Source organism: Leishmania major, chromosome 19 (genome assembly GCF_000002725.2).
Source record: "Leishmania major strain Friedlin complete genome, chromosome 19".
NCBI lineage: Eukaryota > Euglenozoa > Kinetoplastea > Trypanosomatida > Trypanosomatidae > Leishmania > Leishmania major.
In genome coordinates, this window is record NC_007260.2 from 591,606 (window position 1) to 606,990 (window position 15,385).

General features: G+C 59.5%; 4 protein-coding genes across 4 annotated transcripts; all 4 read left to right on the forward strand.

The window, feature by feature from the left end:
* Positions 1-5,063: 5,063 nt before the first annotated feature.
* Positions 5,064-6,266, forward strand: LMJF_19_1350 (phosphatidic acid phosphatase protein-like protein; the record flags this gene model as incomplete). Its single annotated transcript, XM_001682670.1, has 1 exon — positions 5,064-6,266. The coding sequence occupies one exon, from the start codon at positions 5,064-5,066 to the stop codon at positions 6,264-6,266; it is 1,203 nt and encodes a 400-aa protein (XP_001682722.1).
* A 1,532-nt stretch (positions 6,267-7,798) lies between these two features.
* On the forward strand, positions 7,799-8,065 carry LMJF_19_1360 (hypothetical protein; the record flags this gene model as incomplete). Its single annotated transcript, XM_001682671.1, has 1 exon — positions 7,799-8,065. One exon carries the CDS (start codon positions 7,799-7,801, stop codon positions 8,063-8,065), a length of 267 nt encoding a protein of 88 aa, XP_001682723.1.
* A 1,742-nt stretch (positions 8,066-9,807) lies between these two features.
* On the forward strand, positions 9,808-10,182 carry LMJF_19_1365 (conserved hypothetical protein; the record flags this gene model as incomplete). Its single annotated transcript, XM_001682672.1, has 1 exon — positions 9,808-10,182. One exon carries the CDS (start codon positions 9,808-9,810, stop codon positions 10,180-10,182), a length of 375 nt encoding a protein of 124 aa, XP_001682724.1.
* Positions 10,183-12,464: 2,282 nt separating this feature from the next.
* On the forward strand, positions 12,465-14,687 carry LMJF_19_1370 (conserved hypothetical protein; the record flags this gene model as incomplete). Its single annotated transcript, XM_001682673.1, has 1 exon — positions 12,465-14,687. The coding sequence occupies one exon, from the start codon at positions 12,465-12,467 to the stop codon at positions 14,685-14,687; it is 2,223 nt and encodes a 740-aa protein (XP_001682725.1).
* Positions 14,688-15,385: the final 698 nt, after the last annotated feature.

Genomic DNA, 15,385 nt, shown 5'->3' on the forward strand with positions numbered 1-15,385 from the left:
TTCAGCTACAGTCTCCGCCTCCGCGGCAAGGGCAACATCGCTTCCTGGTCCATATTTCCCTTCGTTCTCTTCCTTGTTGCTTGCTTTATGTGTGTGTGTGTGCGTGGACGTGGGCTTGCTTCGTATACCCCGTCATCTCCCTCCCCCCCCCCCCGATGACATCAGCTTTTGCAATGTGCCGTGTTCTTTCTCTTTCCCGTTCGTTCGTTTTATTTCCATTTATATTATTTTTGTGATCTCCCCTGGTGACGGAGTGAGGGTGGGGGAAGGGGGAGGAAACCTCGCCTTCGTATCTCAAGGTTCAGAGCCCCCTCCCACAACTCTCTGTGTGTGCGGAAGCCAAGCAGCACCCTTGCAACTCCCCCTCTCCTCCCCCCACCTCCTATCCCTGCCAGCGGCAGAGCCGCTTCTGCTGGTAACAGGGCCATCCACCTACGACGTAGGTGGGAAGTCAGAGCGCTGCACCGCTACTGCTATGTCGGCGCTTAGGCCGCGGATGGGAGCCGCATCGGAGCCACCGGCGACTGTGAACGCATTTGTGCCATCCTTGTGATGGGCGAAGCGCCCGCGTGACTCGAACCCATCTCACCCGGACCCTCACACACTGCCCACCGGTGTGGGGGAACTTGAGCCCCTCTGAGGGGACCGTGCCGCGCGGCGACCGCCACAGTGGAAGCGCCTGTGAGGCGATCTGCGGAGCAGAATGTGGGTAGAGTATGAGGCAGGTGCTGTGCTTCGATGACTGGGTAGGCATATTGCTCTGACGTGTGTCTCCTGCTGCCTCCTACCACGCGGAAAGGGCCTGTGGCAGGGGCTGCGTGTGGGTGGTGCGGAGTGGCGTCAAACCTCACGTCGCATGGCGGAGACTACGTTTGTTGCGTTATTTTCATACCTTCTCTTTTTCAGCGTGTCCATTCTACCAGAAGCAAGCCGACAAGCGCATACGCACACAACAACGACACCTCACCCGCCTCTGCTGCACCACGGCGAGGCCCCTGTCCTCGGGGACGAGCCGCTCTGCCGTCGAGTCAGGGGCACGCGTCTCGCGGGCTCCCTCGTCCTTCCTCGTCTCCTCTACGCATGCGCGCTGCGCGATCGGTGCCGGACGGGCTTGGGTGGACGGCGTCCCCCGATCCGAAGCGGGCCGCGTCCACGGTCCTGCTCGAGGGCAGGAGGCGGCGGCGTCTGTGGTGCGGGTGGTAGGGGGAGGGGCACTGCCGGTGTATGCCGTAACGTGCTGTGAAGACTCTCCACATGGGGGTCTGGTGGGCTCGGTGGCGCTACTCGGGGTGTCCCCATCATGCTGCCGGCATCCGTGCCGCATCAGCCCAGCCCGCCGGATGTAGGGGATGCGGCATATGCCGCGCACATGCACTGTGGCGCTGACCGGTGCGGGTCTCTTCGCGCCTTACCCGTCCATCGCTCGTGCTTCTCTGACCCCTGCATGCCTTCTTGGATGTCATACACCGTATATGCGTGCTGTGCTTGACCGCAGGTGCACACAGCGCTCGCATTCTCGGGCCCTGGGGCCTGTTTCCGGACGGCGTTTCTGTCCGTGCGGCTCGCTGCTGTGCGTCTGCGGCCGCGGGGGCATTCCACCCCCTCCTGGACCCGCACGCCTCTGGCAGGAGCGGGTGTGTCGAGCGGAGGGGACCCGCGCGTAAGCGTGTGTCTGCGCACAGCGAGCTCACGGCCTGTCGTTGCGAAGGGGCACACAGAGGGGGGGGCAGCCATCGACACGCGACAGGGGGAAGCGCATGCAGCACGCGGCAGATGTATGCGTAACCGCATCACTGCGTGCAAGGCCACAGCGTGAAATGCGCTGTGCTTCGGGCTTCGAGCAACCCGCGCATCTCGCGTGGCATACCGGGCACAACCCCCGGTATGCCGCCCTCACAGCGAACACAGGCGGCGGAGGGGTGGCGGTGCAGCAGGCGGCACCGCCTATCTGCGCTTCGGTGTGGGACAGATGCCGGCAAGGAGCGCGTGTCGCACCGTTGTAGTGCCGTAGCGAGGGCTGTCGGCCTGGCGTGTGAGACCGGTGGCCGGGTCCGCAATCCATGCAGTCGGCGTCGGCGCCCCCGGCACGGCTGACTTTGCAAGCGTGCCCGCCTCGTCGTTGTACACCAGCTCCCAAGGGCCAGAGACGGGCTGAAGTGAGGGGCGAACGCGACGGGCCAGCAGCACCGGCACCTGTGCCCCGCCCCCCCAATGCGTCGCGATGTGCCATCCTCCACCGCTGTCGGGCCGGTGCGGAGCGCCGTGAGGAGGGAGAGCGAGTGCGCAGCCGCAGCCACGCTTGCTTTCCGGTGTCTTCGGTGCTGGAGCTGCGCCCGCAGCAGGTCGAGCCGCAGCACCACTCCCTCACACTCCGTGCGACAGCTGCAAGCAAGGCGGCCGCAGCCTGTTGCCGCGCGGTACCTGCGAGTGCATGGCGGCAGTAAAGCATCGCGGCGGCTTCTGACCGGATGCCTGCCTGCATACCCGTATGAGAGCTGCCGAGGCATGGTGGAGGCACCGTGATCCGGCCTGCGCACCTGCCGCGCCAAATGCGCGAGGTGGCCTCCTCGCGTGAAGGCGGAGAGGTGTGCAGTTTGGCTGCGGTGCCGCGCGCCGAAGAGTGCGCACCCCCCTCGTTCTGGGGGCACTTAGCTCCACGAGCTGCTCCCGTGTCCAGTGCTCCGCTCTCGAGCGGGCGGATCGTAGTGTGGTTCGCGTGACATCTTTCGCTGTGGAGGATGTGAGGAGTGCGAGGTCATCAGCGAAGAAGGCGCGGCGTAGTCCGGGCGTCTTGATGCGCTGCGCACTCAGCCGGTCGACCACCATGATGGAGCGAGAAGGGCCTCGGGCCGATCCCTGTGGGACCCCGCACGGAAGCCGAGCCATCTTGGCTTTCCTTCTGCGGAAGCAAGCACAGGCACCACGGCAGGCCAACGAAGCCATGATCCGGCGAGTGTGGTGCGGGTCTACGTTGAACCTCTTCAGCCCCGTGATCTACCGAGTCAGGAGTGCGAGCGTGGAGCCGACAATCACCGCGGCTGTCTTGGTACCTTGCTGGTGCCGCGCTGCGTTGTGGAGGGGCAGGCACAGGGGGCCTACAGCGTGGAGCCGTGAGGAGGGAAACCCGGCTGCCGTGGCTGGGGGCCTCTCCTCCAGACGTTTGCGCAGCTTGCTGGTCAGCGTTGCAGAGTGGTAAGACGCAGGACCATCATCGGGCTTGTGCAGTCTCAGGAGGTGCTCGCTGTGCCCCTCTTTTCCAGGTGGCAAGGACGCGGCCGGAGGCGACGCTCTGGCTGCAGATGTTCAGCAGTGCCCTCTTGCCATGCATCCGGAGGTCCTTGACGCTCTCAGAGTGGGTTCCGTCGGGGCCCCCGGCGGAGCGGCAGTGGCGTTCGCGGAGCGTCATATGGAGCCGACCCACCGTGAATGGCTGGAAGGGTGTGGAGCTGGGTCTCAGTGGGACGCGGGGTGGGGCTGCCGGGTGTCGCACCGACTTCGGCTTTTGCATCACCAATTCGTTGGCCTTCTCTCTGGCGCTGTGGTGGCGGTAGCCTTGCATCATCGCTGGGGGTGCCGGGCCATATCCCCCCTCAAATGGGAGAGTGGACTGGACCGCGCAGGGGTCACTTGGCGCCGTAGTGGCGGCGCCCCAGCCCTTGATGACGCAGTCGCGCCCCGGGATGGCGTCCGGTGACGCCTCCGTGGCCCCGTCTGCGCTGCGTCATGTCGGGGCGTCGTTATCGCCTGCACAGGCCAGGCATTGGCCCTTGAACCGGTCGGGCGTGGGTAGCCCCTGCCCGGTCGGATCGTCCTTTCGCGTCCCACGCCGGGTGGTGCGAGCCGGCGCCCACTCGAATCATGCGAGAGCTGAGCGCGACGTCGCTTGGCACCTGATGGAGAGAACTGCCCGTGTCACGAGGTCATTCTTAGGCGTGCAGCCAGACGTGAGGTGCGTATCTGTCTAGTAGGGTCACCGCGGCAAAGCCAGCGCGCCCCTGCTGAGACATCGTCCTTTGGAGCGGGGAGGGGGGAGGGCCCACACCTGTGCGCATGTCCTGTTGTGCGAGCACGAAGACGCGACAGCCGCGCTTCTCTCCTCCTGCTGCACCGGCACGCTGATAAGCCGCGAGGCCAAATGCCGTGGCAGGAGTGCCGGCATGACATGCCCTCCTCCTCCTCTCGCAGAATGCAGACCTGCATCGAGGGTTCGCCAAGGAGCCGGGTTCAACCAACACCGTTCGGCGTCGCTCAGTCCAGCGCAAGGCCACGGCAGCACACAGCGCAGCTAAAGCTGAGACAAAATGAGAGGTGGACGCGTACGCGTGTTGAACCGTCGACACGATTCGCAGTGAGCTACTCCGAACTGCTTGAAGGTCGCATGTCTCTGCGACACCGCGCTGACCCATACCTGTCCACGGACACCAAGAGCCCGCTATTCATACCCGAGGGCAGGCTGCAGCTCTTGGCGTCCCCACGAAGAGTGGGTACAGTTGTCACTTCGAACGAAGGAAACCTTGATATCAGTAGCATGTCTTGCGTCACCGACAGGTTTGTTCCGCCGGTGTCTCGTCAGTAGGTGGATGGGCATGCTGGAAGGAAGGCCTTCTGCGTAGCGTATGTAGCTACTGTGGATGCTTTCTCTCTGTCTCTCTTCCCCTCTGCCGCTACCTCTGCCCACCCTCCCTTTGCCCTCCTCCTGTGCACCGTGTGATCCCTGCGCGCACATTCGCACACACGCAGAGAGAGAGGGAGATGATACACTGCACTCTGCCAAGTCGACCCCCTCCCGCGTCCCCTCCGACTTCTTTGAAGTACTGTGCATCGCACACGTGCAGCCATTCCTTTCGTTATTGTTTTTTCTGATTTTGTTTTCGCGCTCTCTCTCTTGCTCTCCGCCTCCTGCGGACCGGTGCGGCTTGCCCACAAGGGAGTTGTTCGTCCTCCTTCTCCCCCTTCAGGCTTTCGTTCATTCCTGTGGCGGTTCCCTACCGCACGCACGTACACGTGCCTCGCACCTCCGCTCTCCTTCGTCTTCCTCGCACCGTTCACCCCTGTTATTCATCATGGTAGTGCTCAGCACGAAGGAGTTCTACTATGCGTGGAACCAGTATCACCTGCTTGACTGGATCGTCCTGGCCATCCTGCTCCTGATCTCCATGATCGTCACTACTTCGATGAAGCCGCACTGTCGATCCTTCTCCTGGAATGACGCCACTATCGGGTACCCGAGCCGTGCAGACACGTTCCCCGATTACTCGCTGGCACTCATGGTGGTGTTTTCCATCGTGTTTTACGTGATATTCATCTGGTACCTCGTGCGGCCGCTGCAGCAGTTCTTCGGTGAGCCGCTGGACTGGTATTGCATTGGCGGTGCTGACGCCGTCGCAAGCGGCGAGGGCAACGCGTACGCAGAACCGGACACTGTAGCGAACACAAGGCAGCCGCGTGTGCGCGACATGCAGACAGGTCGTGGTCTGGTGTATCCGTGGCTGCGTGCACAGCTCTGGTCTGTTGGAATGGATTCCTGCGCGACAGCGGTGCTCAAAGTGTACGCCGGCCGTCTTCGACCAGACTACCTGAGCCGGCTCAAATCAGCTGGGTACTCGAGCTCGATGTCGCATCTGCCCGACCCACAGACGAACCCTGACTACTACTGTGCCCTTATGGATGCACACCCGGCGCTGAAGGAGGGCCGGCTATCTTTTCCATCCGGGCACAGCAGCACGTCCTTTGCGGTGTGCACAGTCGTCTGCCTCTTCTTTATTGCCCATCTGCGGCCATTCGCGCGGCACGCCAGCTTTACCCGGCTCATTATTTGCCTGTTGCCGATCTCCGTGTCGCTCATGTGTGCCGTGAGCCGCACGCGCGACAACAAGCACCATTTTTCTGACATCATCGCCGGTTCGCTGATCGGGGTCGTCTCTGCTTTTCTGTCGTTCTACGGTAGCTTCCGGCAGGTTGGTGGAGCGGCTGGCATCTACTTTAGCCGGACAGCGATGGACATCGAGTATGAGCAGTTGCGCGAGCGGAAATTAGCTGGCGGCAGCGAAAGCAGCGGTGCTGCCGTGGAGATCCCTAGTGCTGGCAGCAGCAATGCCAACTACCAATCGACTAACAAGAGGGAAGAAGCTGCGCGTTGTAAGTCTGCGTCGCCGATAAGCAGGGTGAACGACGCTGTCGTGACCTTCAACGACTCAGTGCGGCGGCCGACATGGCTGACGGAACGGCGGTTGAACGAGGACCCGGCGGCCGTTCCGTGGATCTAACCTGCACATGTATGCGTGCCCGTCGCCATGCCATGTGAAAGCTCTCTCCGTAGTCACTGTTCCCTTTAGCCCACCTCGACAAGCAGAATCGCCAGCAACGCATACAAACACGCACGCACACGCTCACACCTACACACAACATACCGATGTGAAGTAGTGACAGCGACAGGTGCAAGAGAGGAGGGGGGTGCGGGCGGGACGAGGGCGCTGCTATGTATCGTCGCAGCACTAATAAGGGCATGAGATGCAGCCGCTACTAGAACAGAGCAAGATAGGCCTAGCGCGAACAGCAAACATGTCGCCCGCAGATGGAGACAGAGGGCTTCCGCGATATGTTGACGAAGAGAGAGGGATAGAAGAAAAGGCGATCCAGTGCGGACAGAGCCGGAGAGAGAGCCAGAGAGAGAAACAAGCAAAATGACAAGCAGGGAAGCGCCCACTTCTGTGTGGCGGCGTGTGTAGGTGTATAGGCATGCATGTGTGTATGTATGCGGGCAGGCGTGTAGCTCTCTCTCTATTTCTATCGGTCTCTCTCACTTCCTCCTCGTGCACTCGCAAGACATCCTCGGAAGAAGCTGGAGCAAGGAGTCGGTAGCCTGGTCTTACGTTGATGAGGCTCCTCGCCCCCCCCCCTCTCTCGTCCCCTCAAGATCCTGCTACATGCGTGATGGGTTGGAAGCGCGTTGTGTGGAACTGTATTTATGTGTGGATGTAGTGTACGCTCACAGGGCGCGCGTGCTATCTTTTTTTTTTTCTGAGGGTAAAGTCTTTCATGTCTGAATTTGTAATGGAGTGCACTCGAGCCGCGCACTCGCGTCGACCCGAACGAGACACGACGGGACGAAGAAGCTCCTGCGTGTGCACCTGTGTCACCTCATTACCCTCACGGCATTGGAGACGTACGAATGCGCTTGGTGTGTGCTTCTAACACGTGCTTTGTGCGGTCGTGGGCTTGTATGCATGCTCGGGTGCTTGCCTCCTCTCAACGGGCGTGCCCTGCCGCTGACTCGGGGTAGAGCAGCTTCAGTCTTCTACAAGCGGGCGCATCATGTACACCCCGCAAAGGCAGACAGACACCCATGATGTGGAGTATGTGGAAGCACTCCTCAGCATCTCCTCTCGTGTTGTGACACTATCACTTTGCCTGTCATGGTGATCCCCGCATCATGCAGCGGCACTGCTGTTTGTCTGTATGGGCTGCCCTCTTCCCTCTTCCTTACCTATCCACCACTACCTCCCAAAACACTCACAAACACCTCCACTTGTCGATGTCCATCCTCCTCCTCGCACCACGGCGAACTCCGTCACCCCACCTAGATGAACGGAAACGTCCATGCACACAGAATTGCAGAGGCGCGTCGCACATCAGTTATTCGCCTTTTTCTTCGCTGTCTGCGTGTGCGACTTCCCTATTATATCCTTGTGGCGTTTTTTGCAGCCCCAGGCTGTCGGAGACGGACATCCCACATGCCCACGCGTTGTCGGGCTGCGCACGTCCATCGTATACAAATCGGAACGCCACGTGCTACACAATGACATCTCGAGTACGCCTGTTATTCCTGGCGTGCGTTGGGATAGCCATCGTGATTCTCCTAGTGTACGCACAGACCGTCGTTGCACAAGGCGACGAAACCAACGCTGACTTCGCGCAGCAAGAAGCGCCTGAGTCCGAGAAGGACCAGCACCTGCTGCGCCTGGTGGTCATCCTCCTTCCAGCCATGTTCGTGTTGTGGTTCATCCTGTGCATCATCTTAGCGTACATCTACATTTGTGTGTGCTCCAGCTATTACACCAAGTAGGGCGCCTCGAAGGGCCGAGCTACGAGTCGGTGATGACGGCGTGGCATCCCAGCCCTTTGTTTTCTTGTTGCGGTGAGTTTTCTGGCGAACTCACGACTGGTGTTACTCCCTTTACGCGGAGACACCTCCCCCATGAGGAGCAAGGCGCCTTTCTGTATCCGTGCACATGTGTGTGTGTGTGTGTGTGTGTGTGTGTGTGTGTACATGTGTGTGTGTGTGTGTGTGTACATGTGTGTGTGTGTATGTGTGTACATGTGTGTGTGTATTACTCTGGTGGAGGCCGACCGGCCTTGTGTGTGTGTGTGTGTTTCGGGGGAAGGGGGGCACCACTTCGTTTTCTACCATGTGCACAGCTTTACCATTCCTTTTTCTCTTGTTCTGTAATCGATATATGACCCCCCTCTTCGTGCCTCACTCTCTCTCTTTCTCTCACCCCCCTCCCACTCTCTGCCTCTATATAAATATAGATATGTGTGTGTGTGTGTGTGCGCGCGTGTTGCCTCTCTGAAGCCCTCGACCTTTCTACTCAAAAAAAAAGGGACGAACGGTTGAGGCCTCCGAAGTGTGAGTGGGGCGCCCCCAAAGTGAGCGTCCTAACTGGGCGTGTCGAACCTTCGCTCACGAAGAAGGGATCGAGGGCATGCCATCACCCCATCCTCGTCCTCCTTCCCCTCCCCATCCACCGCTCCCTCCACCTTTTCTTCGGTATGGAAATCATAATTTGGCCGCTTGCCTCCCGCCGCCAATTGCACAGCGCACGTGTGTTTTAGGTGCGTGTTGTGCACCTCGGGGATTTGCCGTGCTACACGCACGCAATCAGCTCCCTTGGCTTCTCTCCTATTTCCCCCTATCTTTACCCAGGTCACCGTCCCTGGGCTCACCCTCCCCCTCGTCTTGCCTTTCCTTCCGACTGATATGCACGCATAGATACATATGTATGCAATGGTGCAGGCATGCCATGGACCGTGAAATACCGACGACGAAGGCCCGCCATCTCTCTCCCCTTCGCGTCCTCCTCCCCTTCCCAAGGCAGCAAGCGAGTGCATCAGTCCGTGCGAATACATGTAACGCTCTTTGGTTTCCTTTATTTCTTCCTATTTATCTGTGTGCACGGTTTGCTCCGAGCACAACGGTGCGGCGAGATCGGAGGACAATGGCGTTTTCTTGCCGTCGTCCAGTGGCAGCGACATCTCTGCTCTACCCGACGACATCACTGCAGGCCTCCGCCCTCTTTGAGAGAGGACACCAGCGACCTTACGCAGGCCATTCCCTCCCTCTCGTTGTTTCCACGGTCCGTGTCTTCAGAGCCAGTCCCCTCCCCCACCCGACCTCGTTCATGTCCCCCACCCAGTGAAACGGGCGCCCCCGCACGCACGCCGGCACACACAAGCACAGGCGTATGCGCGGGTGTACGCTCCTGTATAGAAGACGCACTCTGTTCCCGCCGGTGCGGCCTCGGTGTAAACAGCACGGTGGCACACACACACCGCCCAGAAGTCCGAACGACTGCAACGAATATGCTGACTCGCGAGTGGCCTCGGTGTAACTCACTCACTCTCTCTCCCCGCCCCGCTCTCCCACCGTGGTGAGGGAAAAGAAGTACTCGCAGCCAAACCTATCGACTTGTAACGCCTACCTCATCTTACCTCTCCCTTTCTCTCTGCTCTCTTAAACGTCAGTGTGTGAGCTCCGCGACGGAAAACTTAGTCGAATCGTCACAGACGCCGCCCACCCCTCCTATAATGTTCGGCCGTCGTGTCTTTGCGAGCGCACCGCTCCCACGTCATATGTGGGCGAAGATGCACATCCAAAACGCGGCCCAGGCGCAGCGCATGCTGCCCTCTCTCGCCCCTTTAGTCTCGTCTGTGGGTCGCAGCACCAACGTTTTGAACAGCCAGGCGCTCACGCAGGCGCGTGACGGCATGGCCTCCGATCCAAGTCCCGCGTCTCTGGAGGAGCTCTCTGTGCGCTGCTTCTCCGGCTCGCTCACGACGGTGAGCTCCATCGTCTTCGGACCAGTAAAGTTTACATTATCGGTCAGCACACCACTCGTGAGCTTTCTAGAGTTGTTCGAACAAGAAAGAATAAAGCTCACACACACAGGACTGAGGGTGTGAGCCCGAAGAGCCCCGCGTCGGCTCCCCAACTCGCCTCGCCTCCCAGCTGGTTCTCCCTCTCGCTTTGCCCAAGCACTGTCGCGATGTGCGGACGAATGAGAGAAGTGAACCGGGCTGACAAGGACCAGTCCCGGAGCACACACTAACATGCATGTGTGTACGTATGCATGTACGCATTCTCTTTTTCTACGTCTGTTTGCGTGATCTGCCGTGGTGACGGAGGTACACCGCACACGGGATGATATTCCAGGACCCAACGCCCTCCCTCCGCGGGGAAGCAAAGCAGCACCCTTGCAACTCCCCCTCTCCTCCCCCCACCTCCTATCCCTGCCAGCGGCAGAGCCGCTTCTGCTGGTAACAGGGCCATCCACCTACGACGTAGGTGGGAAGTCAGAGCGCTGCACCGCTACTGCTATGTCGGCGCTTAGGCCGCGGATGGGAGCCGCATCGGTGCCACCGGCGACTGTGAACGCATTTGTGCCATCCTTGTGATGGGCGAAGCGCCCGCGTGACTCGAACCCATCTCACCCGGACCCTCACACACTGCCCACCGGTGTGGGGGAACTTGAGCCCCTCTGAGGGGACCGTGCCGCGCGGCGACCGCCACAGTGGAAGCGCCTGTGAGGCGATCTGCGGAGCAGAATGTGGGTAGAGTATGAGGCAGGTGCTGTGCTTCGATGACTGGGTCGGCATATTGCTCTGACGTGTGTCTCCTGCTGCCTCCTACCACGCGGAAAGGGCCTGTGGCAGGGGCTGCGTGTGGGTGGTGCGGAGTGGCGTCAAACCTCACGTCGCATGGTAGAGAGCGATGAACACACATGGCGAAGACGTCTGTTTCGTGGCTGCCGATGCATCACGAGAAAGGAGCCCTTTTACAGGGGAGAAAAGAAATATGCTTGGCCCTTGGATTGGGCGTGTGTGTGCGTTCGTGTTTCATGATTTCCCCACCGCCACCACCAAGAAGAAGAGCGTGGCGGGTGTTTCCCACATGGCGAAGCATATATTTACCCTGTTGGTTACTATGATTGTGTGTGTGTGTGTGTGTTAAAGATGCGTAAGCTCTCACAGAGTTGTTTGTTTTTTCCCCCATCTCTTTTTGTCGTTTTTTCTCGTAGCACGCTACGCCTTGTCTTGACCCCTTCTCCATCTTGGGTGTGGTTTGTGGGTGTGCGCCCCATGACGTCATCATAGGATACAGTTCATGCGACCTCCTCACTGTTGCTGGCTGTGGGCGTAACCTTAGACCCTCTTCTCTTCTCTCTGCTGCTCTCCCTCTCTCCATCGCTCTGTTAACCGAGCAAGAGATCTGAGCTGGATGCGGAGAGGCAGAGAGAGAGAGAGAGATATGTGTGTGTGTGTGTGTGTGGTAGCACGTGCGTGTTTTGCATTCTTATTGGTGTTGGTGTTACGTTGTCTGTTTTTTGTTGTTGTTTTGATGGTGTTCTATACGTACAAAGTCCACGCGTGTGACGTGCATGGGCTCCAAGAAAAGGAGAGTGCGAGAGAGCGGCATCACACAGCTGCTCCAAGAACATAGCTGTTTAGCCTGGCATTGCAGGCAGCTCTTCGTGATATGTCAGAGACACGCACACACAATGGAAAGCGACTTGTACGCTCCTTACTCAAGTTCCGATGAGAGGGACAGGGCAAGGGGTGGCAGCGCCGCACCACGATGGTCCCCGCTTCTGTTTCTCACTTTTGTTGTTTTTTGCTCGCCCATTCGTCTTTCTCACCGCCTTTCCTCAACAATCTTCGCGCTTCTCTCCAGCACAGTCAAACTGCGACCCCCCTCCCCCCCATACTGCCCTTGCTGTTCTGTGCACACCATAATCCCATTGCGTCGGTCGTGGTCGTGGAGGAACCCCTTGCCCAACGGACACAGAAAACGATACTTCCACCGCCCCTCACTACTGTGGCATAGATAGGGTGTGCCCTGTATGGATCTCCTCTCTCTCTCTCTCTCTCTCTCTCTCGATCGGCTGCCACCGTTGTTCTTCTGGTTGGTGTTTTCCTCGTGTTATTTTTCGGCTTCTTCTTGCCTGTTAGACGAGGCCAACCCTTCTCGCCCTCCCTCGCACGCCCCTCCCCTCCCTCTATCCTTCGTTCCTACTCACCCCACCGCTTCCTCGTTTGTTGTTGTTGTTAATTTGTGGTTGCTTGTTTGTGGTTCTGCTCGTGCCTTTTCTTCTTTTCCATTTGCGTGTGGGGAGGGAGGGTGAGGGAGGCACACCAGCGCACGCATCCCAAAGCAGACATACGCGCATACGCGCAAACCACCCGTCATGGCTTCCTCCACCGAACTCATGCCGCACTCCGAGCGTGACGGCTTCGATGGTAGTGTACCGTATCCTCATCACGTTGGGGAGACTCTCGTTTCGGAGCTCAACACGCTTTGCCGGCTGCGCGACTTCTACGAGCAGCACACCTTCGATACACAAGGGCCGTATGCAGACTTGTTTACGCTTCTCCTCACATCGTGCAAACACGTGATCGACATCAACGTGGAACTCGTTCACCACATCAAGGCTCAGCAAGATCAGCAGCTGCGGCAGCAGGTTGCCTGTGATGTTCTCTGTCGTGAAGCGGCACTGCAGCGTGCTGACATCCACCACCTTCGCGCTTCACTGGCGCATCTTTCTGCGCGCGGAGCAAATGGAGAAGCACCCATGGTCAAGTGCGAAGATGATGGTGCTGGGCTTGGCAGCGGGTCAGCAGCCTCGTCGCATGCGTCGCCGAAAAATGAAACAGCGACACCAGAGTGTTGCCAGCACGTTTCCCAAAGAAGTCCCGCGGCGTCCCTGGCACCGCAGCGCAGTACAGGTGCCGCCGCCCCTTCCTCGGCTGCAGCCGGCCTTGAGAGATCATCCTTGTCTACCACATTAGCTTCTCTTGTAGGGCCCGTTTCGCAAGCGCACGCCACCGTGACCTTCGCCCCCACAGAAGCCCCAGAACAGCCAATCAACTCGCTGACGCGCTCCCCGCCCTTTGACCACGCCTGTGGGGGCGCATGGGCAGCAGGGATGAAGTGCCGCACGGACGCCATGCAGGGCCGCTCGGCTACCGTACTCGTGGATGGCCAGTTGTCTTCCGCGCGACTCGATGAAGTGCAGCAGAAGCAGCAGCAGTCATCTACTGCCTTGTCTGCGCCCTCTGACGCAAGGAAGCACCACGCCGAGGACGCCGTTGAGAGCCGCCTTGAGCACTTGACGCGTCACCTTGCTGTGATGGACCAGCGTGTGCACAAGCAGCGGCGGATGTGGGAAGAGGAGGACGTTGGCAGCAGGAGCCCGTCAGCATCACCAGTAGCGGCTCCGGGAATGGCAGGCGAGAGTGAATTTCCCCATCCATGTACAACTGTGGTTGGTCATGCTCGGTCAAACCCCCAGAAGTCCATTCAGCGCCAAGAAACCTCTGTCACCTCGCCTGTCGGCACTTGGACACCACCGGCGGTACTTGTGCGTTGGCTCGACAGTCGGCTTCGTCGATGGGAAGGGGAGTGGAAAAGAGTGCTTGAAGACGTGCAGGACGCGCTTCTCCTTGATGCTACCGTCGATGCAGAAACGTTGCGTCCGATTGCGCATGCAGCAGGTCAGCAGGAGGCACATGTGAACCTAGAGACTGCCCAGGAAAGAGCCTCCGAGAGCAACGAAGGCGCTGAAGCGGTCATGACTCCAAGCTGCCGTGGCGACCTTGTGTGTGCCATCCGAGTTCTTCTTTCTTGTCACGGCACGGAGCTGTACAAGCGAATCGTCGCTGAATGCAACCGACAAGTCCAACGCACCGACGAAGAGCTGCATGATCTGCGCTCCAGGCTGGAGGCACTCGAGGTGTACGCGCCGCATCGCTACGCCGTCACTGCGCGACCGCCGCTGCTTGGAGTGGAGCTAGAGGACGTGCTTGAGCCGCGCATCGGAGTGCGGCTGCGCACGGTGTACCATGGCTACCTCGCCGACCGCGCTGGCCTCAACGTGGGCGATGTCCTCGTCGGCGTCGGCCACCAATCCATCCAGACACGCGCGCAGCTGTACGTCGTGCTGGGGGAGCTGACCCGTGACTACAGTGCGCAGTGCCACATACAGATCGAGGCGGGCTTCATGCGGGGCTTTGCCCTCGGTGACGGCCACTGCGTTGAATGCAATTCACCCCATCGCGAGGCAACGGTAGACAGAAACGGTAATGACTATGGACTTGACCAAGAACTTCAACGCGCCCGTTCGGAAGCAGCGGCAGCGGCAGCTGGAGGCACTATCCCGAGCGACGCACATTCGCCAGCTCGATGGCTGTATAGGCACTCGTCGCTTAAAGGCCGTGCAGCTATGGCAGGCTCGTCTGCCGCCGCCTCGCCCTTCCTCTCCACATTCCACAGTGCCGCCCAGCACAAGGAGAAGCTAGCCCAATATCTGCCCTACTTCGAGCTGTGCCTTCACGTTGTGCGTGACGGTCGATTGCGTGACGTGACACTTCTGATTCCGCCATGGGAAGCTCTTCGATCGGCGGCGTACTAAGGTGCCTGCCATCCTCCCTCCCCCCTACTCCCTCTCCCGAGCGCATATGTGGTAGCAAGGGGGCGGACAGGCGCACCTGTGCGCGCCCTCGTGGGTGCTTTTCTTTCGAGTCGAGATACAGCGCTGTGCGTTAGAATCGGTGAAGCATCCGCCACCCGCTTCCGAGAGCGCCACGCGCATCAGAAGACGGGGGAGAAAGGTACCGCGTCAGCGAAACTCTCTCCCTGCTGCTCCGGTGCACCGTATTCGCCGAGACTGGCGCTGGCGCCACAATAGACACAGGTGAACGCACATACACACACACAGAAACCTCCTTACATGCACAAAATCAAAGCAGAAAAAGGAAAGCCACCTCTCGACATGTGTAGGACCTGCCTTTATCATCTTGTTGCTCTGACAGTGCGCATCAAGACAGTGAGGTGCGCGCTTGCAACATATCCCTCAACGACCCACCCACCCACACCCCTGCACCCCTTCTTTCCCTTTCCTTTAATGATTGAAAGAAGCGAAGAGAGACGCTCTCCGCTGCACGCCGACTCGCACCATCTCTCCCTCCCCCTCCCCCTCGTCATCTCTCCGTGAAGCGCTCCCTTGTTCGCGTCTGCTTTTTGGCCTGCATGTTTCCCCTGAACACGACACGGTGACTCTCTTCACGCGGCGCTCACTCGCGACCTGTATTCTTTCCTTCGTGTTTTCTT